Consider the following 21,714-nt stretch of genomic DNA (forward strand, 5'->3'; position numbering starts at 1 on the left):
CATAATCAGAAAAAAATTCATAAGAGCTAACGAAAAGATGAAGAGTTTATTTATCACATTAGTTACAATCAGCGATACGTAGAAAAACTTTCTTCTACAATATCAATACAATGCCTCTTCATAATTATATATATTCACGTGCGGTCGGATAACAATTAGTACATAAAACTAAAAGCGTTAAGCCCGGAGTAAGCTGGAAACGAATACAAGCATATAAATAAATAAAAATCGAATTTCGAGGTACGTGCTTTCGTTGCAATTTATAGCATCTATGAGCGAGTAACGTCCCTTGCTCTCCTCTGATTTTCACAAGTTAAAGTATTAACATTAGCCCAATGCCTCCGATCCGCACGTGGCAGCTACTTACATTAATCTTCAAGTTTAAAGTTGTATTAAAATGAAAATAAATTATAGCTACATAATTATCTCAACATTGACATACGGAGTTTGATTATTCTGATATTAGACATACATGTGAAGCAAGGTTCGAAAAAGTTGCACACGTAATTAACCGTTCAAGATCACGGATTATAATTAGTTCAAAGCAGTGGACGTGAGTACAGCGACGCCTCTTTCATAGAAACTGTGCTGCTCTTGCCCATTCATAATATTCAAGTCAATGGTAAAGAGTAATTCCGTTCTGGTGCTATTCAGATACACCGGCAAAGAGAGTTTGCCCTTCACCGGTTCCTCTGCCGACGACCTGAACCACCTCAGCATAGTCACAGGTAAATCTGTCATTATAGTCGAAGTGAGAACTAATTGATTAGCCTTGCAATGCGCTCCTTGGAGTTTCAGACCGGTCACAGCGAACGAGCAATCGTCAGTTGCTATGTTGTCTCCATCCCCGATTGTCACATCGAGCTGAAGCTCTTCCAGCGACCAACTGTTTGCCTGTGCGATGCACTGGCGTGTCGCAGTGATGTACGCTTCTGGGTTTAATAGACCACCGAGCCAGACTGGGAAGGTCTGCAAAAATAATTACCCAAAATGACAATAACATTTTTCGGTGAAAAGTTCTCGTGCCGTTCTCTTTAGGAAATTTCTCGTACAATTCAGGAATTGTTGGAAGAGAAATTGACAGATGTTACAAATTTCTCGGATTATGATTAGTTTCAGTCCACTTAAGTAATCTTTATCGGAATAGTTGCGAGCTGTAAAAAAATCCTTTCCTATTTTATCATTTTACTTTTCATACCTTTATCTCCTTAGCGCCCCCTTGGGATACTAATCTGGATACTTCTTGCAGCTGGCTGACTCTGTGACTAAAATCTGTAATCCATTGAATGACTGTGCAGCCTCTAGGAACGGTGTAGCGTCTCCATCCACCCGGTAAAATTCCTTTTACTAACTCGGATAGCATTGTTCGGTGATAATTTGTCTGCTTCTTTTCACCCTGTAACATTTCATTCGCTAGTAAAATTTCTTTCACTCTGTATTATCCATTGCTGAAATACGAAAATTATTCGCAATAGTGTATTGCGTAAATATCTATATTATTCAATGTTACCCCGCGTACCTGGCAAATCAGTACAACGTCCTCAAGATCGTGAATGACATCTTGCAGTAATTTAGCTCCGCTATTAACTTCCCTCTCAAAGTATCTGTACAATGGATCCTTGATATTTTCGACGGTACGTTTAAGCGTTGGTAGATTTTTGGGCAGTAATTGTAGCCACGTAGAAGCAGAGTTGTGCAAAGTCCGCATCCAGGCGGGCCTACCATCGCCCACAGCCTCTCTTGGAGCGTCGAGTGACTCTTCATTTGAATAAGCGAGCTCGTCTTCATCCTCGAGCTGTTGCATCTTGAGAAGTTTCGACACCAGATCCGTTCCCCGTGTCGTTAGAAGTACTTTCTCAGCATTGTTAGGTAGTCCAAGCCAAGACGGAGTCTGTCTGTCTGCAAGGGATTCGATCCACTTCAAGAAATGATCACGCCTTGTCCCATCGGGCATAGTGATATGCCTCTGACTTCCTTGCGCCCCGTCAACATTTGCCACCAGGGCAAAATCACCCTCGAATGATCTTGGTGTGAAAAGTTTTCCGAGGAAGGAGGCGAGCAGTCTTTGATCAAAGTCGTTGTCGATTTTACCGCCGTATATGCACTGTGACAATAGCGTGACCAGAGCATCCCATGGAACTTTTTCAGGGGGCAAATTCGTTCTACCCATTGCAGTAGCCTCGATCCACGTGTCCAAAGTGTCGCAAGCCACCCTCAGGTCACTCTCATTGAATTCATAGTACTTTGCCCATCCCAGCGGACAATACCTCAAACGCTCTTGAACTATAGCGTGGAACCAAGCGAGAAGGAAATACAGTCTGGCTCTTTCATTCGGCGCTTTCATCATGCGAGATGCCGGCACAGTGCTGAACGTTCGCAATAAATTAGCCCTGATACCAGGAGGTGGTTCGAACACGAATATTCTACCAGCTCTGAGCAGATTGACGGGTACTTTAGGATTGATTTCCATAGTCAGGAACAGCCTGAAGCTAGCGTGTGGCTGCAGACTATGCAGCTTCTTCTCAAGCTGAACCAGCCACTGAGGTGCGAGATGCACATTTTTGAGCATGACCCAACGACCCGCCTTGACGGCCATATTTATGGCTCTTTCCGCCTGGTTGAATCCCTCGGCGGAACCAATAGCGATGCTGGCAATTTGTTTAGATTGCTCGGCTGCAAGGTCATCGACTCGACTTGACGCGTCGAATCCTGGAACGGAACAAAGCAGTGCCGGTACATTGGACTTGAGCTGATTTTCTACAACAGATCCAAAATCTAGCTCCGCCTCAGCTGCTGCCATAAAGCTTTCGCCAAGTGCCGATGTGACTACCAAAGACGCAGCTGCGATTACACGGTCTGGTCTGAACGCTTGTATGACCAGTAGCTGGTGCATAGTAATTCCAATAGGAGATAGCGGTTTTTCTTCTTCCCATAGTTTAGGGACGCAAGTTTCAGGTGTGGGTGATTGGAGCCATGTGCCGAAATCGGGATTGTTTTGTATTTTGTCAGCAAGTTTCTTGAACGCTGGAAGTCTTATTGTTAGACGCATCATCGCCTCTTGCTGCTCGGAGCTCAGTCCGTTGACTGGTGCTCCACGGATGTTGAGGACGCCTTCCTTGCCGCGTAAGAAGAACGTGAATTCGTTGTCGTACGTTGACTCGGTGATGATACCCTTCAGGTGGATGCGGCAAAGAAGTAACGCGAAAGTGAGTCTGTCAGTGTGAAGCATACCTCTAGCGACGCGTTCGTAACATACAGAGAACAAGTCGCTGGTGATGAGCGACAGCCTTTGAGTATGGTCAGAAATACCAGATAGTTTTGTATTTTGGCACAATACAGATGTGAATATGTCCAAAAACATCTGTAACGAATACTGATACAAAAAGTGTACTTGATTCAGACTATCCATGGTAAAGTACATGTTCGAACAAGCCTGAGAGAGCGGCAAGTACTGTTGGGATACAGTCTCAATTTCGCCGATAACTTTGTCGGTTTCTTCAACTTTCTTACTGATGTCTGCAGCTTCTTGTTTCAGAGTTTCTAAAGTTGTTATAACAGAATCGTCATCCAGAATCTTTCCTTTGGCATCGTTGAGAGCTTGAAGCAGCGACTTTTCAAGCTGCCGCAATCTGAGGTGGAATTCTCCTTGAAGTTTAAGCAGGTCTGACCTCTTTTCATCGATATCCGGGCGCTCGGCTTTCAGAACTTGATTGAGACACTGACTCTGGAGTGAACTCCTGGTGACGGTGAAGTTGACAAAGGTAACTCGCGAACATATGTCAGGCGGGAATTCAACTGTTGGATCTCTAGTTGACAAAAATATAACAAACGATGGCGAAAGATCGATATCCTGATCTCCAAGAGTGATCAAAACTCTACCACCGGTTCTACGCAATTCTCTGTTCAATACAGGGTTGAGTATTGGATCGTAATTTTCAACGTCCTGAACCAGTAACGGATTACCAAATCGCAAAGCGCTCTCAAGATTTTTCCTGAACGAATCGTCAAGGAAACTGGTCTTCGTTATCTTCTTATCCTTGAATTCATTCATTATGAACTCTGTCGCTTGACCAGAAGGATCTATAATCAATGGATATCTGTTGAAGCGTTTCAGCATTATCGCATTCTCAGTGCACAAATCGTCTGTCGGTAAAGCATTTGCCTGCCATCTCAATCGTTCGTCTGGATTAGACAGATACTCGGTGCGAGCTATGTCGGCACGGAACTGCAAATTCGCTTGTTGCAAATGCTGGCACCAAGTGGCGAACAAGTTCTGACGATACTAGAAATTGAAAAAGAAAATGTCACGCTATAATTACCACTGAATACCCTCGTCGATGTGTTAATTATAACAAGTAAGCAACTTACATGTTGATCGAAATATCCTGCATAAGCCAGAAACGCTGAGGACAGAAGTACGTCTCCGATAATAGTCGACATTTGACTTCTGAAAGTTTCGCTGGTCGCTTCCCACCTTTCTCGCTCGATAACAAGGGACTTAAGCAGCGCAATGGATCGATCTACCTTACTCTGCACATTTTCTAGGTCCGTTTTGATGGCTTGAGCTTGCGATATGAGCTGAGCATACTCCTCCTTGTAAGACGCGATGCTTTGCTCCAGCTGAGCTATTAGATCCTTCACCTCTTCACCCTTGGATTTATTCGTATCCGCTTGACGTTCCAAAGAGTGAAGTTCATCCCTGAGTGGTTCAACGCGTTTCAACATGTCCGCATATTCGATCTAAGTGATTGAAAACAATTTCGAATAACTCGAATTGAGATAAACTTCATTCATAAGTTTTATACAGTGTTAGTCTAGTTACCTGAGCTATGGCCCATTTCACCATGGGACCACAAGCCATACTGGCACGATTCACCTTTTCAAAGTTGTAATCAGGATTACTGAGGTATCGACTCTTCATTTTTTCACGTACATCATCACTGTAGAACATAGTGAAATTAGAATTGGATTTTGTTTGACAATAACTTGGTTTCAAGATTCTACATGACCTTCAAGTGGTCAAATTTCAAATTTAAATTTCTCAAAATATCAACTTCAGCTAAATGTTATGAATGAATTTGAAAATGTACAAAAGGCGACCCAATGAATTTACTCAATTTTTCATTTCTTTTTTCGAATTTTAATGCATTAATATAAATATAGAAGCATCAGCTAATTTGATCTTTGGTGAATTTCTAAGTATTTAGAATGCGTGTAGGACTTGAACGTGAATAAGCGTACTTGAGGGAAAAAAAAAAAACCAAACGTTGAAAACAACAATGAAAATCCAAACAATATCGAAAAGCCCATGGTGATGTAAAATAATCTAGAAAAAAAACTGTATATATTCTCTATATTAACAATTGCAACAAAAAATATTTATATATATGTATATATATATGTGCAAATATTTCATTATTTATTATGCGACAAAGATGATTAGCCAAATGATTAGAATTGCTTAGAGAAACAAAATTTGATTAACAACAATCACGGGGTAAATCATTGTTAGCCAATCAGTAAAATTTTCATTGCACGTCTCATGTCTTCAGTAATTAGTGACAACTTTATCAATCATTGTGTTAGCATGCAGTATAGCAAAGAGTAAATAGCAGAAACAAAAATAATAATGATAATCATAATAATAATAATATATGGGGGGGGGGGGGGGGGTGAACCGATAAACGTTTTTCTCAATGAGTTATTATTATGTCGCCTCGTTCCAAAGCTGAAGTCAATTATATGCAACTTGTCAAATAAAATATGCACGCAAGCCGCTGATTGGCTAAGGATGACGTGCTTGAGACAAGTTGTATAAAATATTAATGGACTTCCACTGAATTGCAATGAGATGAAATACTGCGTATTATCACGTTTAGAATTTCAATAAACTAAATAATTTTTTAATCAAAGTCCTTGCTGCAAATCACTACACAATTTCGTCTGATCGCAATAAATAGTGGAAGCATTATAATATATAGCATTACCCTAACAAGCTGTCGTCGCAGAGACTTGAAATGATACAAGATTAAATAGATAAATATGCATTAATATGTGTTAGGGGACCAGCCAACATTATATCAAGCGATTGCTAAGTCATCTTTACAAAAATTGTACTCAGTGGGCGAAGCTGAAGTATCAGGCAAGGGAAAATGAAATGATACGATATGAATAATTAAAGAAACAAAAAAGCTCTACATCAATGGAATATGATTCAATTCTGTTTTTATACCAGAAATCGTTGTATGCATTCTAGTCGATAAAGCTTGCAAAAAAAAAATTGCATTTACCACCCCTCAAGTTTTGTCCTAACAACGTAATATGAATAAGTATGTGATAACTCTGTTGCATAACAAAATTCTAAGCTATCGTGATGATTGGCACTACCGCAGTATCGATACATGAATGATTTATATTTTCGACGAAATTTACTTTACAACAGCGTTTGTACTATGGTGATAATGATAAGCTGTTAATAATAAAGTATTACTGCTATTATTTTTCTTTTTCTTTTTTACAGGTGTATTAAATGTTATCAAACCAGCGATTCGTCATTGTGCGATTGAAAAAGATTTAGAAACTTTGTTATGAAAATTTATTTAAGGAGATAGGAAAAAAAATAGAATCATCCAGACGTTTTTGGAATTGACTGGGTAGTAGCATAGACTATATATGCCTTTGGATAACTAAAACGAAGTAAAAAAAAAAAAAAAATTAGCTGGCCCCTCGGTATAGGTAGCTTGGTGAAATTAATTCATTTTATCAATGTTCTTTCTGGGGGGAAAAAACAAACAATGAAAGCATGCTTACGTAATGTCCTCAGTACTGAAACTAGAGACAATGGTATTGATAAAATTGTCTCTCATGATGACAGCGCGGATAGATTTCCAGTCGCTGGCATTTTCGCCTAGCAAGAGGCAGATAGACTCCAGCGCAACCTTGACGATCGCTGGTGGGTTCGCCATTGAGCGAACCTCGACCAAGTGCTGTTTCTTTATCGATTTCACCGCTATACGGAAAAATTAAACGATCTCATATAGTACAAAGAAGAAAATAGGCAGGCAATTAGAATTGGCAGAGTTATGGGTGAGATTTGTTGTTTTTTTTTTTTTTGATTTTTTCATAATTTTTTCTTTGTAAGAGAGAATTACGAGAGAAGAAAAAACAAAGCATTTTCAAGTATAGGCTGCAAAGTGTGTGATTCGGCGGACCTATAAAAGTTAGAAATTAAGGCAAGATGTAAAACACAACAAAAAGATATAATGCGTATATACACGAGTAAAATTGGCGTTGACACAAATAAAATTGGACGTTTAATTCAAACGTGTTTGACATTTGAGGCTATTGAACTTCAATAATTATTCCTAATTTTGCGGAATATGCTGTATCAAAATGCTCTTTGCAATAATTTCACGATCGATGAATTTATGAACAAGTGATTTTTTCCTATCTGTTTCAACGCCGCATCGGTGAGGATTATATGAGAACAACCAACAAACACAACAGAAATATCAACATATATCAAGCAGACATTAGACTCGTTATTAGACCAGCGAGCATGGGGGACATTCAACGTTGAGCCTAGAGCAGTCTTACGTGATGTCCTCGGTGTTGAAGTTGACTATTGTTGGTATAAAGCTGTCCTTCATAATAACTGCTCGAATCTGTTTCCAGTCACTGGCATTTTCTTCCAGCAGCAGGCATATCGATTCGAGAGCAAGCTTTACGATCGCCGGCGGATTCGCCATTGATCGTATTTCAACGAGATGCTGACGTTTTATCCCCTTTACAGCTATACTCGTTCGAAATTTGCGTAAACACGTCACACAATACACGAGCATGCAATTTTATACCGTTAAAAATAGTATAAATTTGGGTAGGTATACGCAAAAAAACAAACTTTTCAAAATACGCATATATATTACATATATATATATATATATATGTGTGTATGCGTATAAAGAAATTAGTTTGTATGCGAATAGAAAAAATGATTACAGAACCGGAAAGCTAGAAATGTGACACCGCATGACGGCAAATTGGCGCTTAGCAATTATTAAATTCCCAAGTTTTTGGGAAGTTCTTTCGAATGATGTTGTGAATGTGATTAGAGGTACTTAATTGCATTAGAAGATATAAATTTTGGTGTCTTATTCAGATGGAAAGATATCAGCACATTATTGGTGTAATCTAGATGTAAAGAAAAAAGAGCCGAAAAAGTGCAACGATATAAGCTTCTCCGTTTGTGTAATTTGCAAAAGTATTTTGATTTCACATCCGCCATAGATCCGTACATTTCGACAAAAAAGGTAAAATATATGGAATGATACAACATAGAGTCTCGCTTCTGGTCATCATGCGTTACTGGGCAACTTTTGGCAATGTATAATTTTATGCCCGAAAGACATTTGAAATAGTCTACTTTTGTCAAATGTGAATACGAACTTTGCGCTTGAAGTAAAATCAATAGTTGAAAAAAAAGGAGTAGAATTTCTGATGTTTTCCGAATAAACTTACCGTTCTGAGCATCAATGACGGCGGGTTCGACTTGCGCAAGGTCGGCCATGACGTCATCCCTCTTTTGATTAATGGCAACAGTCTGGATGGCAAGTTGTTGCTGGATTTCCTGACTTTGAACTTTTTTCTTTTCAGCTTCCTGTTGATCCTTCACCATCTGTTTTAGCTTGGCATTCGCAGCTTCGTTTTTAGCTTGAAGTTCCTATTAACCGAAAATTCCGAAATACACGTGGGATCATAAACAATAAAGCGTGCTAATGAAAATTCCTCCACGATATAGTAAAATCTTCTCACCTGAGATTTGACAGCCAAACTTTTCTGCATCTCTTCGACCTGTTCAACCGTCTCAGCAATTTTACCCAAACCAACGTTCAAGTGCAATTGTTGTTCCTCCAAATCGCTACGTTTTTCTTGATACAGTTTGACGAAGTGATGTATAAAGTCTAAATAGTGCCTAGGAGTAATTGCCATTGTCCTTCCTCCGCGCTTGGCCAGTCTGGTGTTAGCCTTGTGCAAAGTTTGATGAACGTAGACACAAGCGTTGATAACAGCGTCACGATGACTTGGTTGGGTCGGAATAAGCAAACAAGACGAAGGGAAGAAATCGGGAGATCTCCACGTCGGTTTCTCCAGATCGACGCGATTTGTAAACTCTTTACCAACTTGGAAGAGTGCGTTGTCCGACCAGTCGCCGAACCAGTTCAGTACACATCTGTTGAACAGGGCAGGCGAAGTCGCTGCCCGGTCTTTGAGACCGTCGGTGCTGGGATTCATTGTGAATACGACGTGCAGATTTCTCATTACTTGTCCGGTGAACCATTTGTACAATTCTTCGTTAGAATCCAGCATCAATCCCTCACGTTGAGCGCCTTCTTTGCACTGTGTCATCAACGTTGTGTATTCGTCACCTTCGAACAACCCAGGCACCTCGCCGTTGGCAAGCAAGGTATTCATACGCTCCAAGAAACCAGAATCAAGAACGTTAGATTCGTCCAGAATAAAGGCAATTTTTTCATCTTTGCATCCGGAACGTCTCAGCACTTGACGTAAGTCTTCGTCAAAGTCCTCGCCTGTGTATTTGTTGTGCACCTGTCGAAGAGTTAGGTATGCATGCATCATAAAATAACAACTTTCAATTTTCAAACATCAATCTATGTATTTTTTTAATTTGTATTAGAAAATTGCGAACCTTGATTTGGAAAATGGAAAGACCGTTCATCCAGGCGACGAAACGAGATAGAGTAGTTTTACCAGCGCCAGAAACTCCGATCAACAGAAGATGACCTTGAGGCTGCCTGAATATTCTGTCAATCCTCAGGACATGATCCAATACCTCGTCAAAGAGAACGAGCGGTACGTCTAACTCTTCTTCGTAGAACACCTTCAATCTTGCTCTTACGTAATCCCTCAATTCCTGCCGATTGACAGGTATGTAATCTTTGGACAGCCAATTGCTGTAAAGAATAGGTCTTTCCAGAGCTTTCTCTCTATCAATTGCAGGGAAGTGTTTCAGACCGACAATGTCGATGTTTTTATTTGTCCAGGCACGTTCGGGGTCTTCAACCAATCTGTCTTGGAATAAGCGCAGTGCTTCGTGAGCCCAGAGGCGCACAAGACCCTCGACTGAAAGGCTGTCCAGTGGTCTTATTGCCTCGCATATACCGCGCACCCAGCGAGTCATTTCACGCGGTGAATAAACGTAGTGAGGCTGCATATCTTGAGTAAACTTCTCTTGCGACACGAGATAGAATTCAACCATTGCGTTGGTCAATGGCTCGGCGTATCCCCGAAGTGACGGAGTCAGCCTGAAAGTTCATTTTGTTGTAAATGGAGGCAGAAATTTAAACTTAGTCTGGTGTTTAGAACATCTTACCTCAACATAGCACGCGTAAATGTTCCGTAAATTTGTTTCAGAGATGTTTCTCCGGGGTAATCAACATATATGACTGGTACGTGTCTGAGGAATCTATGACTAAGAGGTTTTCTGCCAGGATCTGTGGGAGGATTGCAGGCACCGACAAATTGGATCCGTTCCAAAGCAACCCAAGCTTGATCACTAGTTCTGTAGAATCCTCGGTGCTCCACCAATTGTCGTAGGAACGATATAACTCGCTGAGTCCCGTAATTGTCCATGTCTGGTAAATTTATCTCATCGCAGAATAGTACAAGCCACTTTCCAAGTTGGACTGGAGAGAGTATTACTCCATTTGGCGTTTTTCGGTACTCGCAGTAGTGGTCAAAGGTCTTTAGCAACAATTCTGGCGTCGTTGCAGATGAGAAATTAAGCCCCACTACTTCCATGTCTGGCAAAGCTCGTAACGCGGAAAAGAGAGTCATAGTCTTACCAGATCCAGGTGGACCACAAAGCACTGTAAAAGAGATTTGATAATTAAGAAAATGTACAATATCAATTAACTAATTTTCATGCTGAACCATAAATTTCGATCACTTACCAAGCGGTTTGTGCTCGGCTAGCCAGGTATAGAGCAAGCTCTCATGTCTGACCGTATCCAGTGTAGGAACAACAATGTCAGGACTAGCCACTTTGTGAGTCTCTACTTCGATTTGAGGTACTTTGTTACTCCATGGTAGCCATTCTCCGGTAATATTGACTTCGAAGTCAATAATCGGTGTGTTGGACTGAGCTGGCAGAGGTACAGTGGTTACGGATCTTATGAAATCACCAAGGTCGGATCTGACTTTGAGTTTAGCGTCACCGGCAAAGCTCCACAAAAGTGCGTATACCAAACACTTTGGCATATAACGTTCGAGTTGTTCGCTTGGCAGGGGAAAATCTATGTGCGTATGATTGTACTGCAGAACGTTTCGCACAGCCTGATTGAGCATGGAGAAAAGAGAGCTAAGGGCGCGTAATCTAGTGAAGTCCATGATGTGTTCTTGCTTCATCGCGTACTCCAGGCATCTGACAACTAAACCGTCCGGAGCAAAGTAGCTTTGTAAAATGCTGGCAACTTCACGTTGAACCGTAAGTGCAGGAGAAACGGTATCTTCCTTATCTGTCGACTTTTTACCCATATTGTCTTCTTCGCCATCCTCAAGCGGAATGTTACGTAGCCGAAGCATGTAGTTTTCGAATATCATTTCTGTCGATAATACGTCCTCGGAGAACCAGACCATACCGCAACGAGATACCGTGGCCAGGGTAGCGTATTTTAGATCTTGAACTTCAAACATAACGCGCACGTTTGGTGGCAGACTCAAACGTTCACCATTGGGGAGTGTTAAAAGCTTGTTGTCGTCCAGAACAGAGTTCAAGTTTTCAACCCATTCAGGATCGACATCACCGTCGAAGATGATCCATTGTCGCTTGTTAATCTCTCCTCTGACGTTGTCTATTATCTTCCTTAGAATGTGTGTGAAAAGACCGTCAGTCCATTCCCGAGTATTTGGATCCAAAACACCGTAAAGTGTTTCTTTGCTGATGGCTTTTGGATCTATAACATGGGCGACACCTTCAACACCCTCGAATCGCTCCAACGCCTTCAGCAGAACTTTCCAGGCCATTGTTTTTCCAGAACCGCTGGGACCCACCATCATCAAACCATGATTAAGGTTGCAGATTTGATAGAGTTGTAGTACCTGTGAAAAAGGAACAGTTTTGGAACACTGGACTAGTTCGATATCCCTGGAAAGTGACAATCATGCGTTGGCTCTGGTTAAGCAAAGACTGATTGCATGTTTCGATTACAACAACAATTTACAACAACAATACTCTTGTTCTATCTCACCTTAGCGACCCAGGTCTCACCGACCATCCCCTGAGCATGCTTTGAGATAAAATATCAATTTCAATTAGCACAACTAGTTCGTTCCGTTATTCGTGTTGCAATAAAGTTTATGTCATTTGTATGCCCGGTATTGTTGTTTTTTCTTTACTTGGAAAAGTGTTTTTGTGTATGTGGTTGTGAATTGATGAAATGGAGGTGTGACAATACACGCTACCTACCAATTAAAAACAGTATGTCAACTTGAAATAAACAAATTTACCTTTTCTTGCCATGCTCCGCCTTGCTCGTCGCCTTCGCCACAAACGAGATATTCCTCAGCGCAGACTTTTCGAATTTCGTCCTTCAATCCTGTAACCAATTAAAACATTAGTGATGATGCTGCAATTAAACATGTTTCAAAATCAACGGTCTAAATTTCGTATTTAACAAAAACCTACCCTTCATTTCGGCGCGGGTATAATTCACATTGGGGAATACATCGTTCAGAAGACTGAATAACAGCGGTATATCTTCAGCGACAAGTTTTGGTACCATTGTTTCGCAGACAGATTGTATGAGGATTTCTTGCTCCGGTAGATTCTCGGCAATGGAAGCCTCGTCGATGTCCGAATCTCCGCGATTCTGCATATTCTCCTTGATTCTTTGGATCCTGTCACGTTTCACGTTTCCAGCCGATATCAGCACAGATTTAAGAGCTCTGAGCCCAAAGTCGTAATGCGATTGATTGGAAAGCTGTTCATCGCAAAGTCTGGAAGTGAAATACTCAATGATGATAGATAAAAGATGTGTGGATAAAACGTTTTTGACATAAGTTTTCCAGAGTGATCAAAGCTTACTTGAAGAATGGAACAATTTTGCAGGCCAGTTTCTCAGCAGATCTGAAACCTTGGCTGAACAACATTACTTCAGCGATCAACTGTCTGTCTGGTGTAGTCATAGCCAATGATCTGAACAATTTCTTCAAGTTGTCAGGCAAATTGGAACGACCAGCATATCCAGGATTCATAGTGATGAAGATAGCCATATCTGTAGAGACTCTGACCTGCTTGCCAACAAGTTCGACGCAAAGAGTTCCTCCCTTTTGTCCCTCCATTTGACTCTTGAGCGCTTCTTGGATTGTCTGTACTTGCTGTGACACCGCGGACAACATGCGTTCTTCCAGACGGTTAAATTCGTCAAAGCAACCCCAGGCTCCGACTTGACAAAGCCCAACGAAAATACGACCCATTGCCTGTAGAAAGAATTGTTGATATATTAATGATTTCACATGATATAGGGAATTATATATATTTTACGTTTGGCATAATTCTTACCTGGAAGTCAAAGGTCTCATCACAATTAAACACCAATACGAATCTTCCGAGCTGGTGGCCTAATGCCTTTACAGACTCTGTTTTTCCAGTACCAGCAGGACCAAATGGTGATCCTCCAAGTCTAGCTTCCAATGCTTGGGTCATTGTAAGATAACATCTGTCTGTTAACGGTGTTTGGACAAGCCTGTCTTGTACACCAAGATATTCAAAGCCATAAAAGAATTTGGCATTTGCCATGTGAATGGTGAGCTGTTGAAGAACCTCGGTTTGTCTAGGATCAAAATAGAACCTCATTTCACAAAGCCATTCGAAAGCTTTAGGGTTCGAAACTTTGTTGGCCAATAGCCTTCTGGTCACCGTTCTTTTGTGTACAAATTCATTGATCAAATGCTCGAGTTTTTTTCTTCTGAGAGCAGGCTGTTCTTGTAGTACGGAATCGGCAAGCACGTTTAGAGTGCCTTCAACTTGCGTTAGAACTCTCTCGAGTGGATTTTTATTTGGGTTAGATTGAGCTTCATGCAATGCTGCTTCGACATCTTCTGACCACAGGATTTGAGCCGCAAGAACGATGATCTGAGCTTGGTACTTGTCGCACCAAGTCATAAAGGCTTCTGGATTGATGTTACCATCTTTAAACTGTTTTATATCCTGCACAGCCTTTGTGAGACTAGAAGCTAAAGTAACTCTCATTTCTTTTTCAACCATCGATAGCCACTCGTTTATTTTTGGATGATCCGTTGTTGACACTGGATCATTAAACATCACTTCTTCACCTTCCCGCGACGCGATACCAGTTATAACGGTGTTGTCTTCGTTCAACAGAATCGCTGCTACGCCAGCAAACATTTTCTTGAAGTGCTTTTGCAGTCTGGCAACGTTCTTGCTATTACCGATGATTTCAAGCAAATCTTCATCTCCCACGAAATAAAATCGAGGGAACGAGGTCCTTTCTCTTTCGAGATACTCTCCAAGAGCTTTTTGAATCTTCCCCAAAAGGTCAGCCAGACGTTCCAAAGCTCTCTGGACCCCGGGTATATTTAAAACATCCATAACCATTGGAGATTTGGACACTTTTTTCATCAATCCAAGGAACTCGGAGCTGATACTTTGGAAACGCGATGTTTCAACAGGTAGCAATGTCTTAATATCAGCGCTGCACGAAAATATACCTTCCAAATAAACCCAGCGCCGTTGCACGTCGATCCAAACATCGAATAAAGCGTTTATTCTATTCAATTTTTCCTCCCAAGTCAGAGCTTCTTCTTCAAATACCTTGTAATACGGCGACAGCTTCATAGCGGCGACAGAATTGATGTGCTCCTTGATTTTGTTGAAAAGATCATCCCATCCACGAATCAATCTACACTTGTTCTGGTAATTGATGAGGTCCAGTTCGTAGGATTGCCAAGACTCGCGTACCTGTTTCAAAAATTCTTCCAGAGCCATTTCTCCCTGAGCAACAAGTATCACGTCTTTAACAATGCTTTCGTTCTTTTGCAGATTGACATCCCACACTTGGCCTAGAGTAAGATCGCTCAAAACCCAGTTGACCCTGAGTTGTCTGGTCAGTTGTTTCCAATGCCTCTCCTTCAGTGCATCAGACTTCAGTTCAACTATCAACATGTTCACCTTAGTGTAACTTTGCAACATTTTCTTAACGTATTCGTAGGAAGAATACTGTCTGAGACGAGCAGGTAACTCTTTCAACTGAGCAATCATTGTGTCAAGTTGTTGACGTAGTTTTCTCGGCTGCACGGACAGCCATGGTTTTTCACGAGTTTCGTCAATCTGTGACCAGATGCGTGACAATTCCGACCAGACTCCCTTCAAATCTTGCAATTCTTCAAACACAACTTGCATCCTATCTTCGCTGGTCGAAACGCCGCCAGGTTCTTGAAGCTCCAGAGCTTCTTTGGCCTTTGCAACGTTGTCCCGTTCCTCTTTGAGCCTGGTGAATTTACTTTCAAACAATTGAAGATGTTGCAATGCTTCGTCTGGACGCAAATGTCCTTCGACTGGCTTTCCTCTCTCCCAATCTCCCAGGTAATCTGTTGTCCTAGTTTCGACTGCTTTGTCTTCGGCAACAATCTTCATCTGCAGAGACGCGACTTGCGTCTGGATGCTGTTGTCCTTGCGCTTGATAATCTCGTTGAACGCCCCCCATTCTCCTTCTATGTTATCCACGTGCAGCCATGTGCTTGGAAATTGGAATCTTTGCCGTTCCAGTATTCTCTGACCTTCCCTGTAGACGTCGACCTGCTTCTCCCAAACCTTCATATTTCGCTTGAGAGATTGGACATAAGTTATGAATCCAACAGCGTCCGAAGTGCTTGCCGCTTCGATGGATTGCTGCTCTAAATCACCCCTCGACTTCGACACCTGAGCGTGAAAGCTCGACATTTCATTACCGAGTAGGGATCCGAATTTACCCAAGGTCTCTTTGTGCCATGAATCATACTTGAGTGAAACCTTGCTCTGCACTTTAGCAAAGTCAATTATAACAGGACCAAATTCTCTCCTTGTATCTGAAGTATCGAAAGTTGTTCTAGTCTTCTTGATGTCGTTCAAACATTTCATCCACAAATTAATATCATCTCCAAGTTTTCCATACAAATTGTCAGGCTGCAAGTCCCACAACGACTGATATCTAAGCCACTGGTCAACGTAGTTGACTATATCTTTCATCTTTACTTCAACAGCCTCGTAAGCTGCTTCCAGTGGAACTTTACCTCCTGGCAATTTAGTCAGCAAATTTCTATAAGTCCCAGACTCAGGTTTGTCGAGACCGACTTGATACCTAGAGCTTTGAAGTCTTATTTGTGATGTAACGATAGCTTGCCAAGCAAAAAGCTGCTGCATTATTTGGAAACGAGCATCTTCGATACTCGGATATAGATACATAGTTTGATTTGTAATTCGAACTTCGTGTATTTGGTTTTGTATCTTAGGATCGCCACCTGGTTTATGTGTTGGTTGTACAGGCGCGTCCGTATCCATGCTCAAGTCGACTTCTTTCTTTTGTCCCATTAGCGTATCAGTCCAGGCGTTGATCCCAGCCTCCAATCTGCTGGCTAAATTCTTTTCAACCTCCTCATCGAGTCTGGCTACCCAAATGTGCAAGTTGGAGTAATTTTTCAACGACAATTCATCGACCGATTTTTGAATTTTTGATAAGATATCTGCAAATGTGTTTGCCGAATACGGACACGTTTCTATCGACCGTACATCAACATCCAGCTGTTCCTCGACAACCAAGAGATCCTCTACTTTTTCTTGGAATGACACTACAACCTCGGAAAGTCGCTGGATGTATGGATCCAACTTGTAGCTCTCCCAGACCAAAGCGATACCCTGAGTGAGAAAAAGAAATCCAAAGTAAATACAATTTCGAAGTTAGTCAAATGTTGGGTATTTTTCAAGTGTGAATCCTTACCTCTGAAATCAGGGACAAAACGTCCTTTCGCATGCCAGCAACCAGTGGTATGATACTAGCCTTATCCTCGATCTAAAATCAGACAAAGAAAATTGAAATTTATTGAATCCAGTGATATTGTGAACAGTTTCTTTTTTCATTGTCACAATGATACAACACAAATCGCACGTTTACTATATCAAGTCAAGAATTGGGAATAAACAAAATGCAAAATTAAATATCTTTATTTGACTTTCAGCGTTACTGGGGTATAAAATGGTAAGACAAAATCTGCTTGGGCATACATAGATTCTGAAGATGGAACACGTTCGATAAAGAATACTAATATTTATAAATCATTACGGGAATACAAGAAGAATGTATTAGGGTATATTAGACAAACATATTCCTTGCTCCATCTCCATTAAAATATCAATATCAATGCTACGTTAGCTAAGCAGGCATACAATAATAATATAATTATAACAGATTTAGGCAGGATGCATAGTTGTTATTCAAGCATCGTGTAGAAACTACCTTCAATGTGGGACAGTGCGGACTCCGATTGGTAAGCTAAAAATATCGGAGATCCGAGCGATTAGACAATTTGGCGCGACTAAAGAATCCTCTTTTTTTTTTCATCTGGCACTAACTTTGTTTACCCATTTTTCTCTAACATTATCAATTGTTTTTTCACGATTTCTAAGCTCTGTTAATTCGTTAAGAGAATAACGAAAATGAAATAGCATGGCTGAGAGTAACACAGCACACCTATCATATTTAAACGGCAAAAGATACGCGCCTTATATAATTCAAATCAAATCTACTGCCTACAAATCCAAATATAAGTATGAAATAAGTGAAAAATAATGATCGCCAATACAAATATGAATCGCTCACCTTTTCAAGAGTTCTTTCATAGGTCCTGATGCTCTCGATTAAGCTAATCGCGTACGGATAAAGCTGATTTGCTTGATGTGCTTTGTTCACAATCGCCAGCGGTACTCTGAATCCAAGATTCTTAAGGTTTCTCACTTCCTTGGCTAGAGTTATAATCTCAGGAAGAAAATTGACTTTCAGCTTAAGTATGTTGCCGCGTCCAGAACGAGACCTGACGCTATCTATTGTGAAGATGCGTCCAGTAACACCGATGTTTCTTTGCTGCACTTTGCGCGCCCAATCATCAAATATATCTTGGGTAGATAGTTTCATGCGAAAACTGTCTCCATCAGCCTTCAGCTTCTGTCCTTCAATGTGGTTCTCCCAACCTTTTCCTGGTCAATGATAACGAAAATAACATTACTCTTTCCATAGTCAATTGAATAACATCATGAATCCTTAAACAAACATACCCAACACATCTTCGACTCGTTTTAAATACATCGTTAATTGATAGTCGATTTGTTTGACCCATATAATAGATCCTGCCACAGGTGGAAGATCTCTGACTATACTCATTTTACAACATTTGCTCTGCGAGTATTGGACCTGTAATAGAATTTGAAAAAAATTTAATGTCATAGCTGGAAAATAAGGACAGTCAAGATTGAATTTTCACATGGCACTAGAATTCATTTCACCTTAAACTTCTCATGGAGAGCTTCAATGTCGTCTTTCACTCTCTGTATCAGTTGAGTTTGATATTCTCTGATAGCTCCACGAATATGAGGTCTAACGAACAAGGCATTGAACCTGGAGAAAATTCTGAACATCTCGTTGGCGTTCTTAGCAGTGCCTAATTGATCCCTGAGATGAGCAGTGATCCTGGCCTCGACTCTCTCGATTCGTTCTTCATATCTATGAACAGCTGCCTCCCAAGACTCGAGACCTTCTTTAGTGATGTCGAGGCAATCAACTTCCTTGACATTCTCGTAAGCAAGATTTACTTCCCCAATGGCGTTAGCATCCGCAGCGTCAAGCGCAAATTCTACTTTGGCATTATCGTGATCGGCACTTTCAATGCTTGCGTTATTATTACTCTGTCGAACAGTGGGTCTCAGTACACGAACTATCACCGTTCTCAGTTGTTCGTGTTGACGCCTGAAACGCCTCATGTGTTCCATTCGAGTTTGCAGCTTCTTGTGTGCCGGCGAAACTCGCCAGACCATTTTGAAGTGCTCGTCTCGTTTTTTCTTCACTATATCTCGAAGGAGCCCGGTCAGCTTGTCGTACTCGTCGTCCCACGTACTAAACACCTCGAAGCACTGGCCCATCACCTTCTCAAACTCGTCGAATGGAATATGCATCAGTCTTCGAGTCCCAAGTACTTTCAACAGCTGCTGTCCCAAGTCCCTAGAGATCGCTTCAACTAACCTCAAGACTCTTTGTATCGGGTATTTGGTGCTTCTGATTTTTCTCAAGTGCATGAATATCTGCTGAACAGCTATCTTGATTCTTTCCAGTTCAGTTGCGGACAGCAAATCGTTTATTGGAAAATCTTTCATCAATGGATTGTAGTCATTCACTGTTGCTAATGCTTGCTTCAAACCTGTGTCAGTGTCAAAACTAACTGTTGCATGAAAACGCTTTCCATATTTCAAAATGTCCAGGGTCAACGATATCTCTATGCTTTCCCGCTTTTCCTGAATTCGATGCAACGCTCTTTCCAAATTCAACCAAAACGATATCTCCTGCAAAGCTGTACCTGACTCAGGGTCTCTGTTCAATTTTGTTACCTGCGGACAAGTCATATGTCAGTTCAGAATTGGGTGCAAGTCATGCATGATTGAAAATTAATTTCCACGTTTTTTGAATAGTCGAAATTAGTTACGCTGTGGTTTGCTTGATTCAAATAAATCTTCTATCAATGATCTTCTCTATTATCAAGATTTCCAGTATCGACTATTGACAGCATATTTCCCAAAGAAAACAATATTAGTAAAGGAATAAATTTTAAGTAGAAGGTTTCGCAGATTCTGAAAGTTTGATTTGTCATTCTCAAAGTGATTTATATTCCATCAACTGACCAGAGTTTTTGTAGAAATAAATTTTGATTTCTTTTAAATCTCGAGACACATAGAAAATTTATATTATGAATAATCCTCTGAGGGTGGTCCCAATTTATATGTTGTTTATATGTTGAAAAATTATCACGACTATAAGCTTCTAAATCTTAAACCTTTTGAATTTCTTTAATCCAACGATTGACTCCGTTTTGAAGTTGGTTCAAGAACGTAGAATCCTCTGCTTTTTCTCCAAAGTCAGCAACTTTGGGTTTCCTGCCTTCCTCCGCACACTGCTTTATTACAAGGCTAACAGTTGGATGAACGGGGAGAGATATTTCAGGTATATCTATATTTTGCTGTAAATGCAACAGCCCCATTTCGAGCTCCGCTATCTTCTTCTCAACAGAAGGTGCCATTTTATCACCGTCTCGATCAGCCCTACCGGTGCCCTGTACGTAACTTTTAAAGTATGGAGCCATAGTCTTGCTAATAGCATGTAAAGTTTCATACGGAGGGCCATCAGAAAGCGTGACCAATCGCAACTGTGGATGAATTGGTTTGTCAGCCTCAACGACTGTGCCACGTTTCGTAAAAACGAGCGATGCCATTTTGGGATTTGTGAAGTAAATCTCATTTGATATGTAATACATCACATTCTCTTTCTCTTCGTCTCCGTCCCCGCCATCTTCCTCTGAAATGATTTTATTTATTCATTCAACAATTTGTGTTACTGTTGCAATTCATAAACTCAGCATGGGATCAAGACTGAGTGACTCGTAACTAGAATGAGTCATAATACCAGAAGTAATAATAACATTGCCAGATCAATAATCAATCCACGTTTCAAGCATGGATCGCATAAAGTTGGATCGAAGAATGGAGAAATACTCATTTAGAAATATTGAGAAAGATAGGGAAAATTACTTAATTAAATCCAAAGGTTACGACTAATGGTAGTGAACGTAAGAACATGAAAATTCAGGGTTTAAAAATGCGAGGCCCTGAACAAAAAAAAAAAAAGTCAAACAAAACGAAACTAATGCCCATATTGATTTTATTAGAGGTGACGTATACCAGGAGTAACATATACATCGGATAATGTCAGGTGTACCGTTAATATGTAATGGAGGCGAGAGCGGGCGGTTGGATTAGAGAATCGATTGAAATGTCAAAAATGACAGCGAGAATTACCTTTCGCCGAGCTTCTCTGTACGTACAGAGACCAGACCTGTGAATCGCTGAGGAATTTCTTTATGCATTCTTGATTATTTTTGTCCTCTAAAGCAAAGTTTAGAGCGGGCGGGGAATCGTCTTCGTCGGGCAGCAAGATCGCTACAACCCTTCGTAAGTACTTTGCAAATGACGAATACGAAACTATTGCGACGTTCTGTGATTCCGGCGATGGATCGCCCGATCCGTCAAGCGAATCGCCCATTTCTTATACCGGTTCTTTCACTGTACTACACGTATTTCTCAGAATTTACACGTAGCAACCGCTCATCTCGAGCGTCGCAGACTACGCCACGAGCCGTTATGACGAACAATGGCCGACCGATCAGACCAAGTGTCAAAAGCTATACGCACGCCGTCTGGCGAGCAGACCGTAAACCAATCTAAGCCGGTTCAGAGAGGCGAATAATGTTGCCCACGGATTTGCCGCATGTATGCCTATGGTGTTGACTGAAGATATCAACGCATTAGTATGTCGACGGCCCCTAATAAAATACATTCAACTTTAAAGGGGTTGATTATAACAGACCCAACTTTGGCACGATAAT

The 21,714-nt window shown here is 41.0% G+C and overlaps 1 protein-coding gene across 8 annotated transcripts; it reads right to left on the reverse strand.

Annotated features, from left to right (window-relative positions):
* Positions 1-27: 27 nt before the first annotated feature.
* LOC107223737 (dynein heavy chain, cytoplasmic) lies at positions 28-21,473 on the reverse strand. Of its 8 annotated transcripts, none has more exons than XM_015663522.2 (23): positions 21,128-21,473; positions 20,110-20,627; positions 18,572-19,666; positions 18,344-18,479; positions 17,892-18,265; positions 17,529-17,564; positions 17,013-17,084; positions 13,580-16,930; positions 13,103-13,497; positions 12,704-13,014; positions 12,526-12,614; positions 12,267-12,305; positions 10,971-12,117; positions 10,391-10,886; positions 9,707-10,322; positions 8,812-9,606; positions 8,518-8,719; positions 6,811-7,009; positions 4,823-4,940; positions 4,369-4,740; positions 1,520-4,282; positions 1,199-1,396; positions 28-969 (listed from the first exon to the last, which is right to left on the reverse strand). In XM_015663522.2, the coding sequence occupies exons 1-23, from the start codon at positions 21,369-21,371 to the stop codon at positions 535-537; spliced, it is 14,001 nt and encodes a 4,666-aa protein (XP_015519008.2). In that variant the 5' UTR covers positions 21,372-21,473; the 3' UTR covers positions 28-534. The 8 variants fall into 8 exon arrangements, with proteins under 8 accessions (XP_015519008.2, XP_046600568.1, XP_046600569.1 ...); XM_046744612.1 differs by lacking the exon at positions 6,811-7,009 and adding an exon at positions 7,597-7,792; XM_046744613.1 differs by lacking the exon at positions 17,529-17,564.
* Positions 21,474-21,714: the final 241 nt, after the last annotated feature.

Source organism: Neodiprion lecontei, chromosome 7 (assembly GCF_021901455.1).
Source record: "Neodiprion lecontei isolate iyNeoLeco1 chromosome 7, iyNeoLeco1.1, whole genome shotgun sequence".
In the NCBI taxonomy this organism is placed as follows: Eukaryota; Metazoa; Arthropoda; class Insecta; order Hymenoptera; family Diprionidae; genus Neodiprion; species Neodiprion lecontei.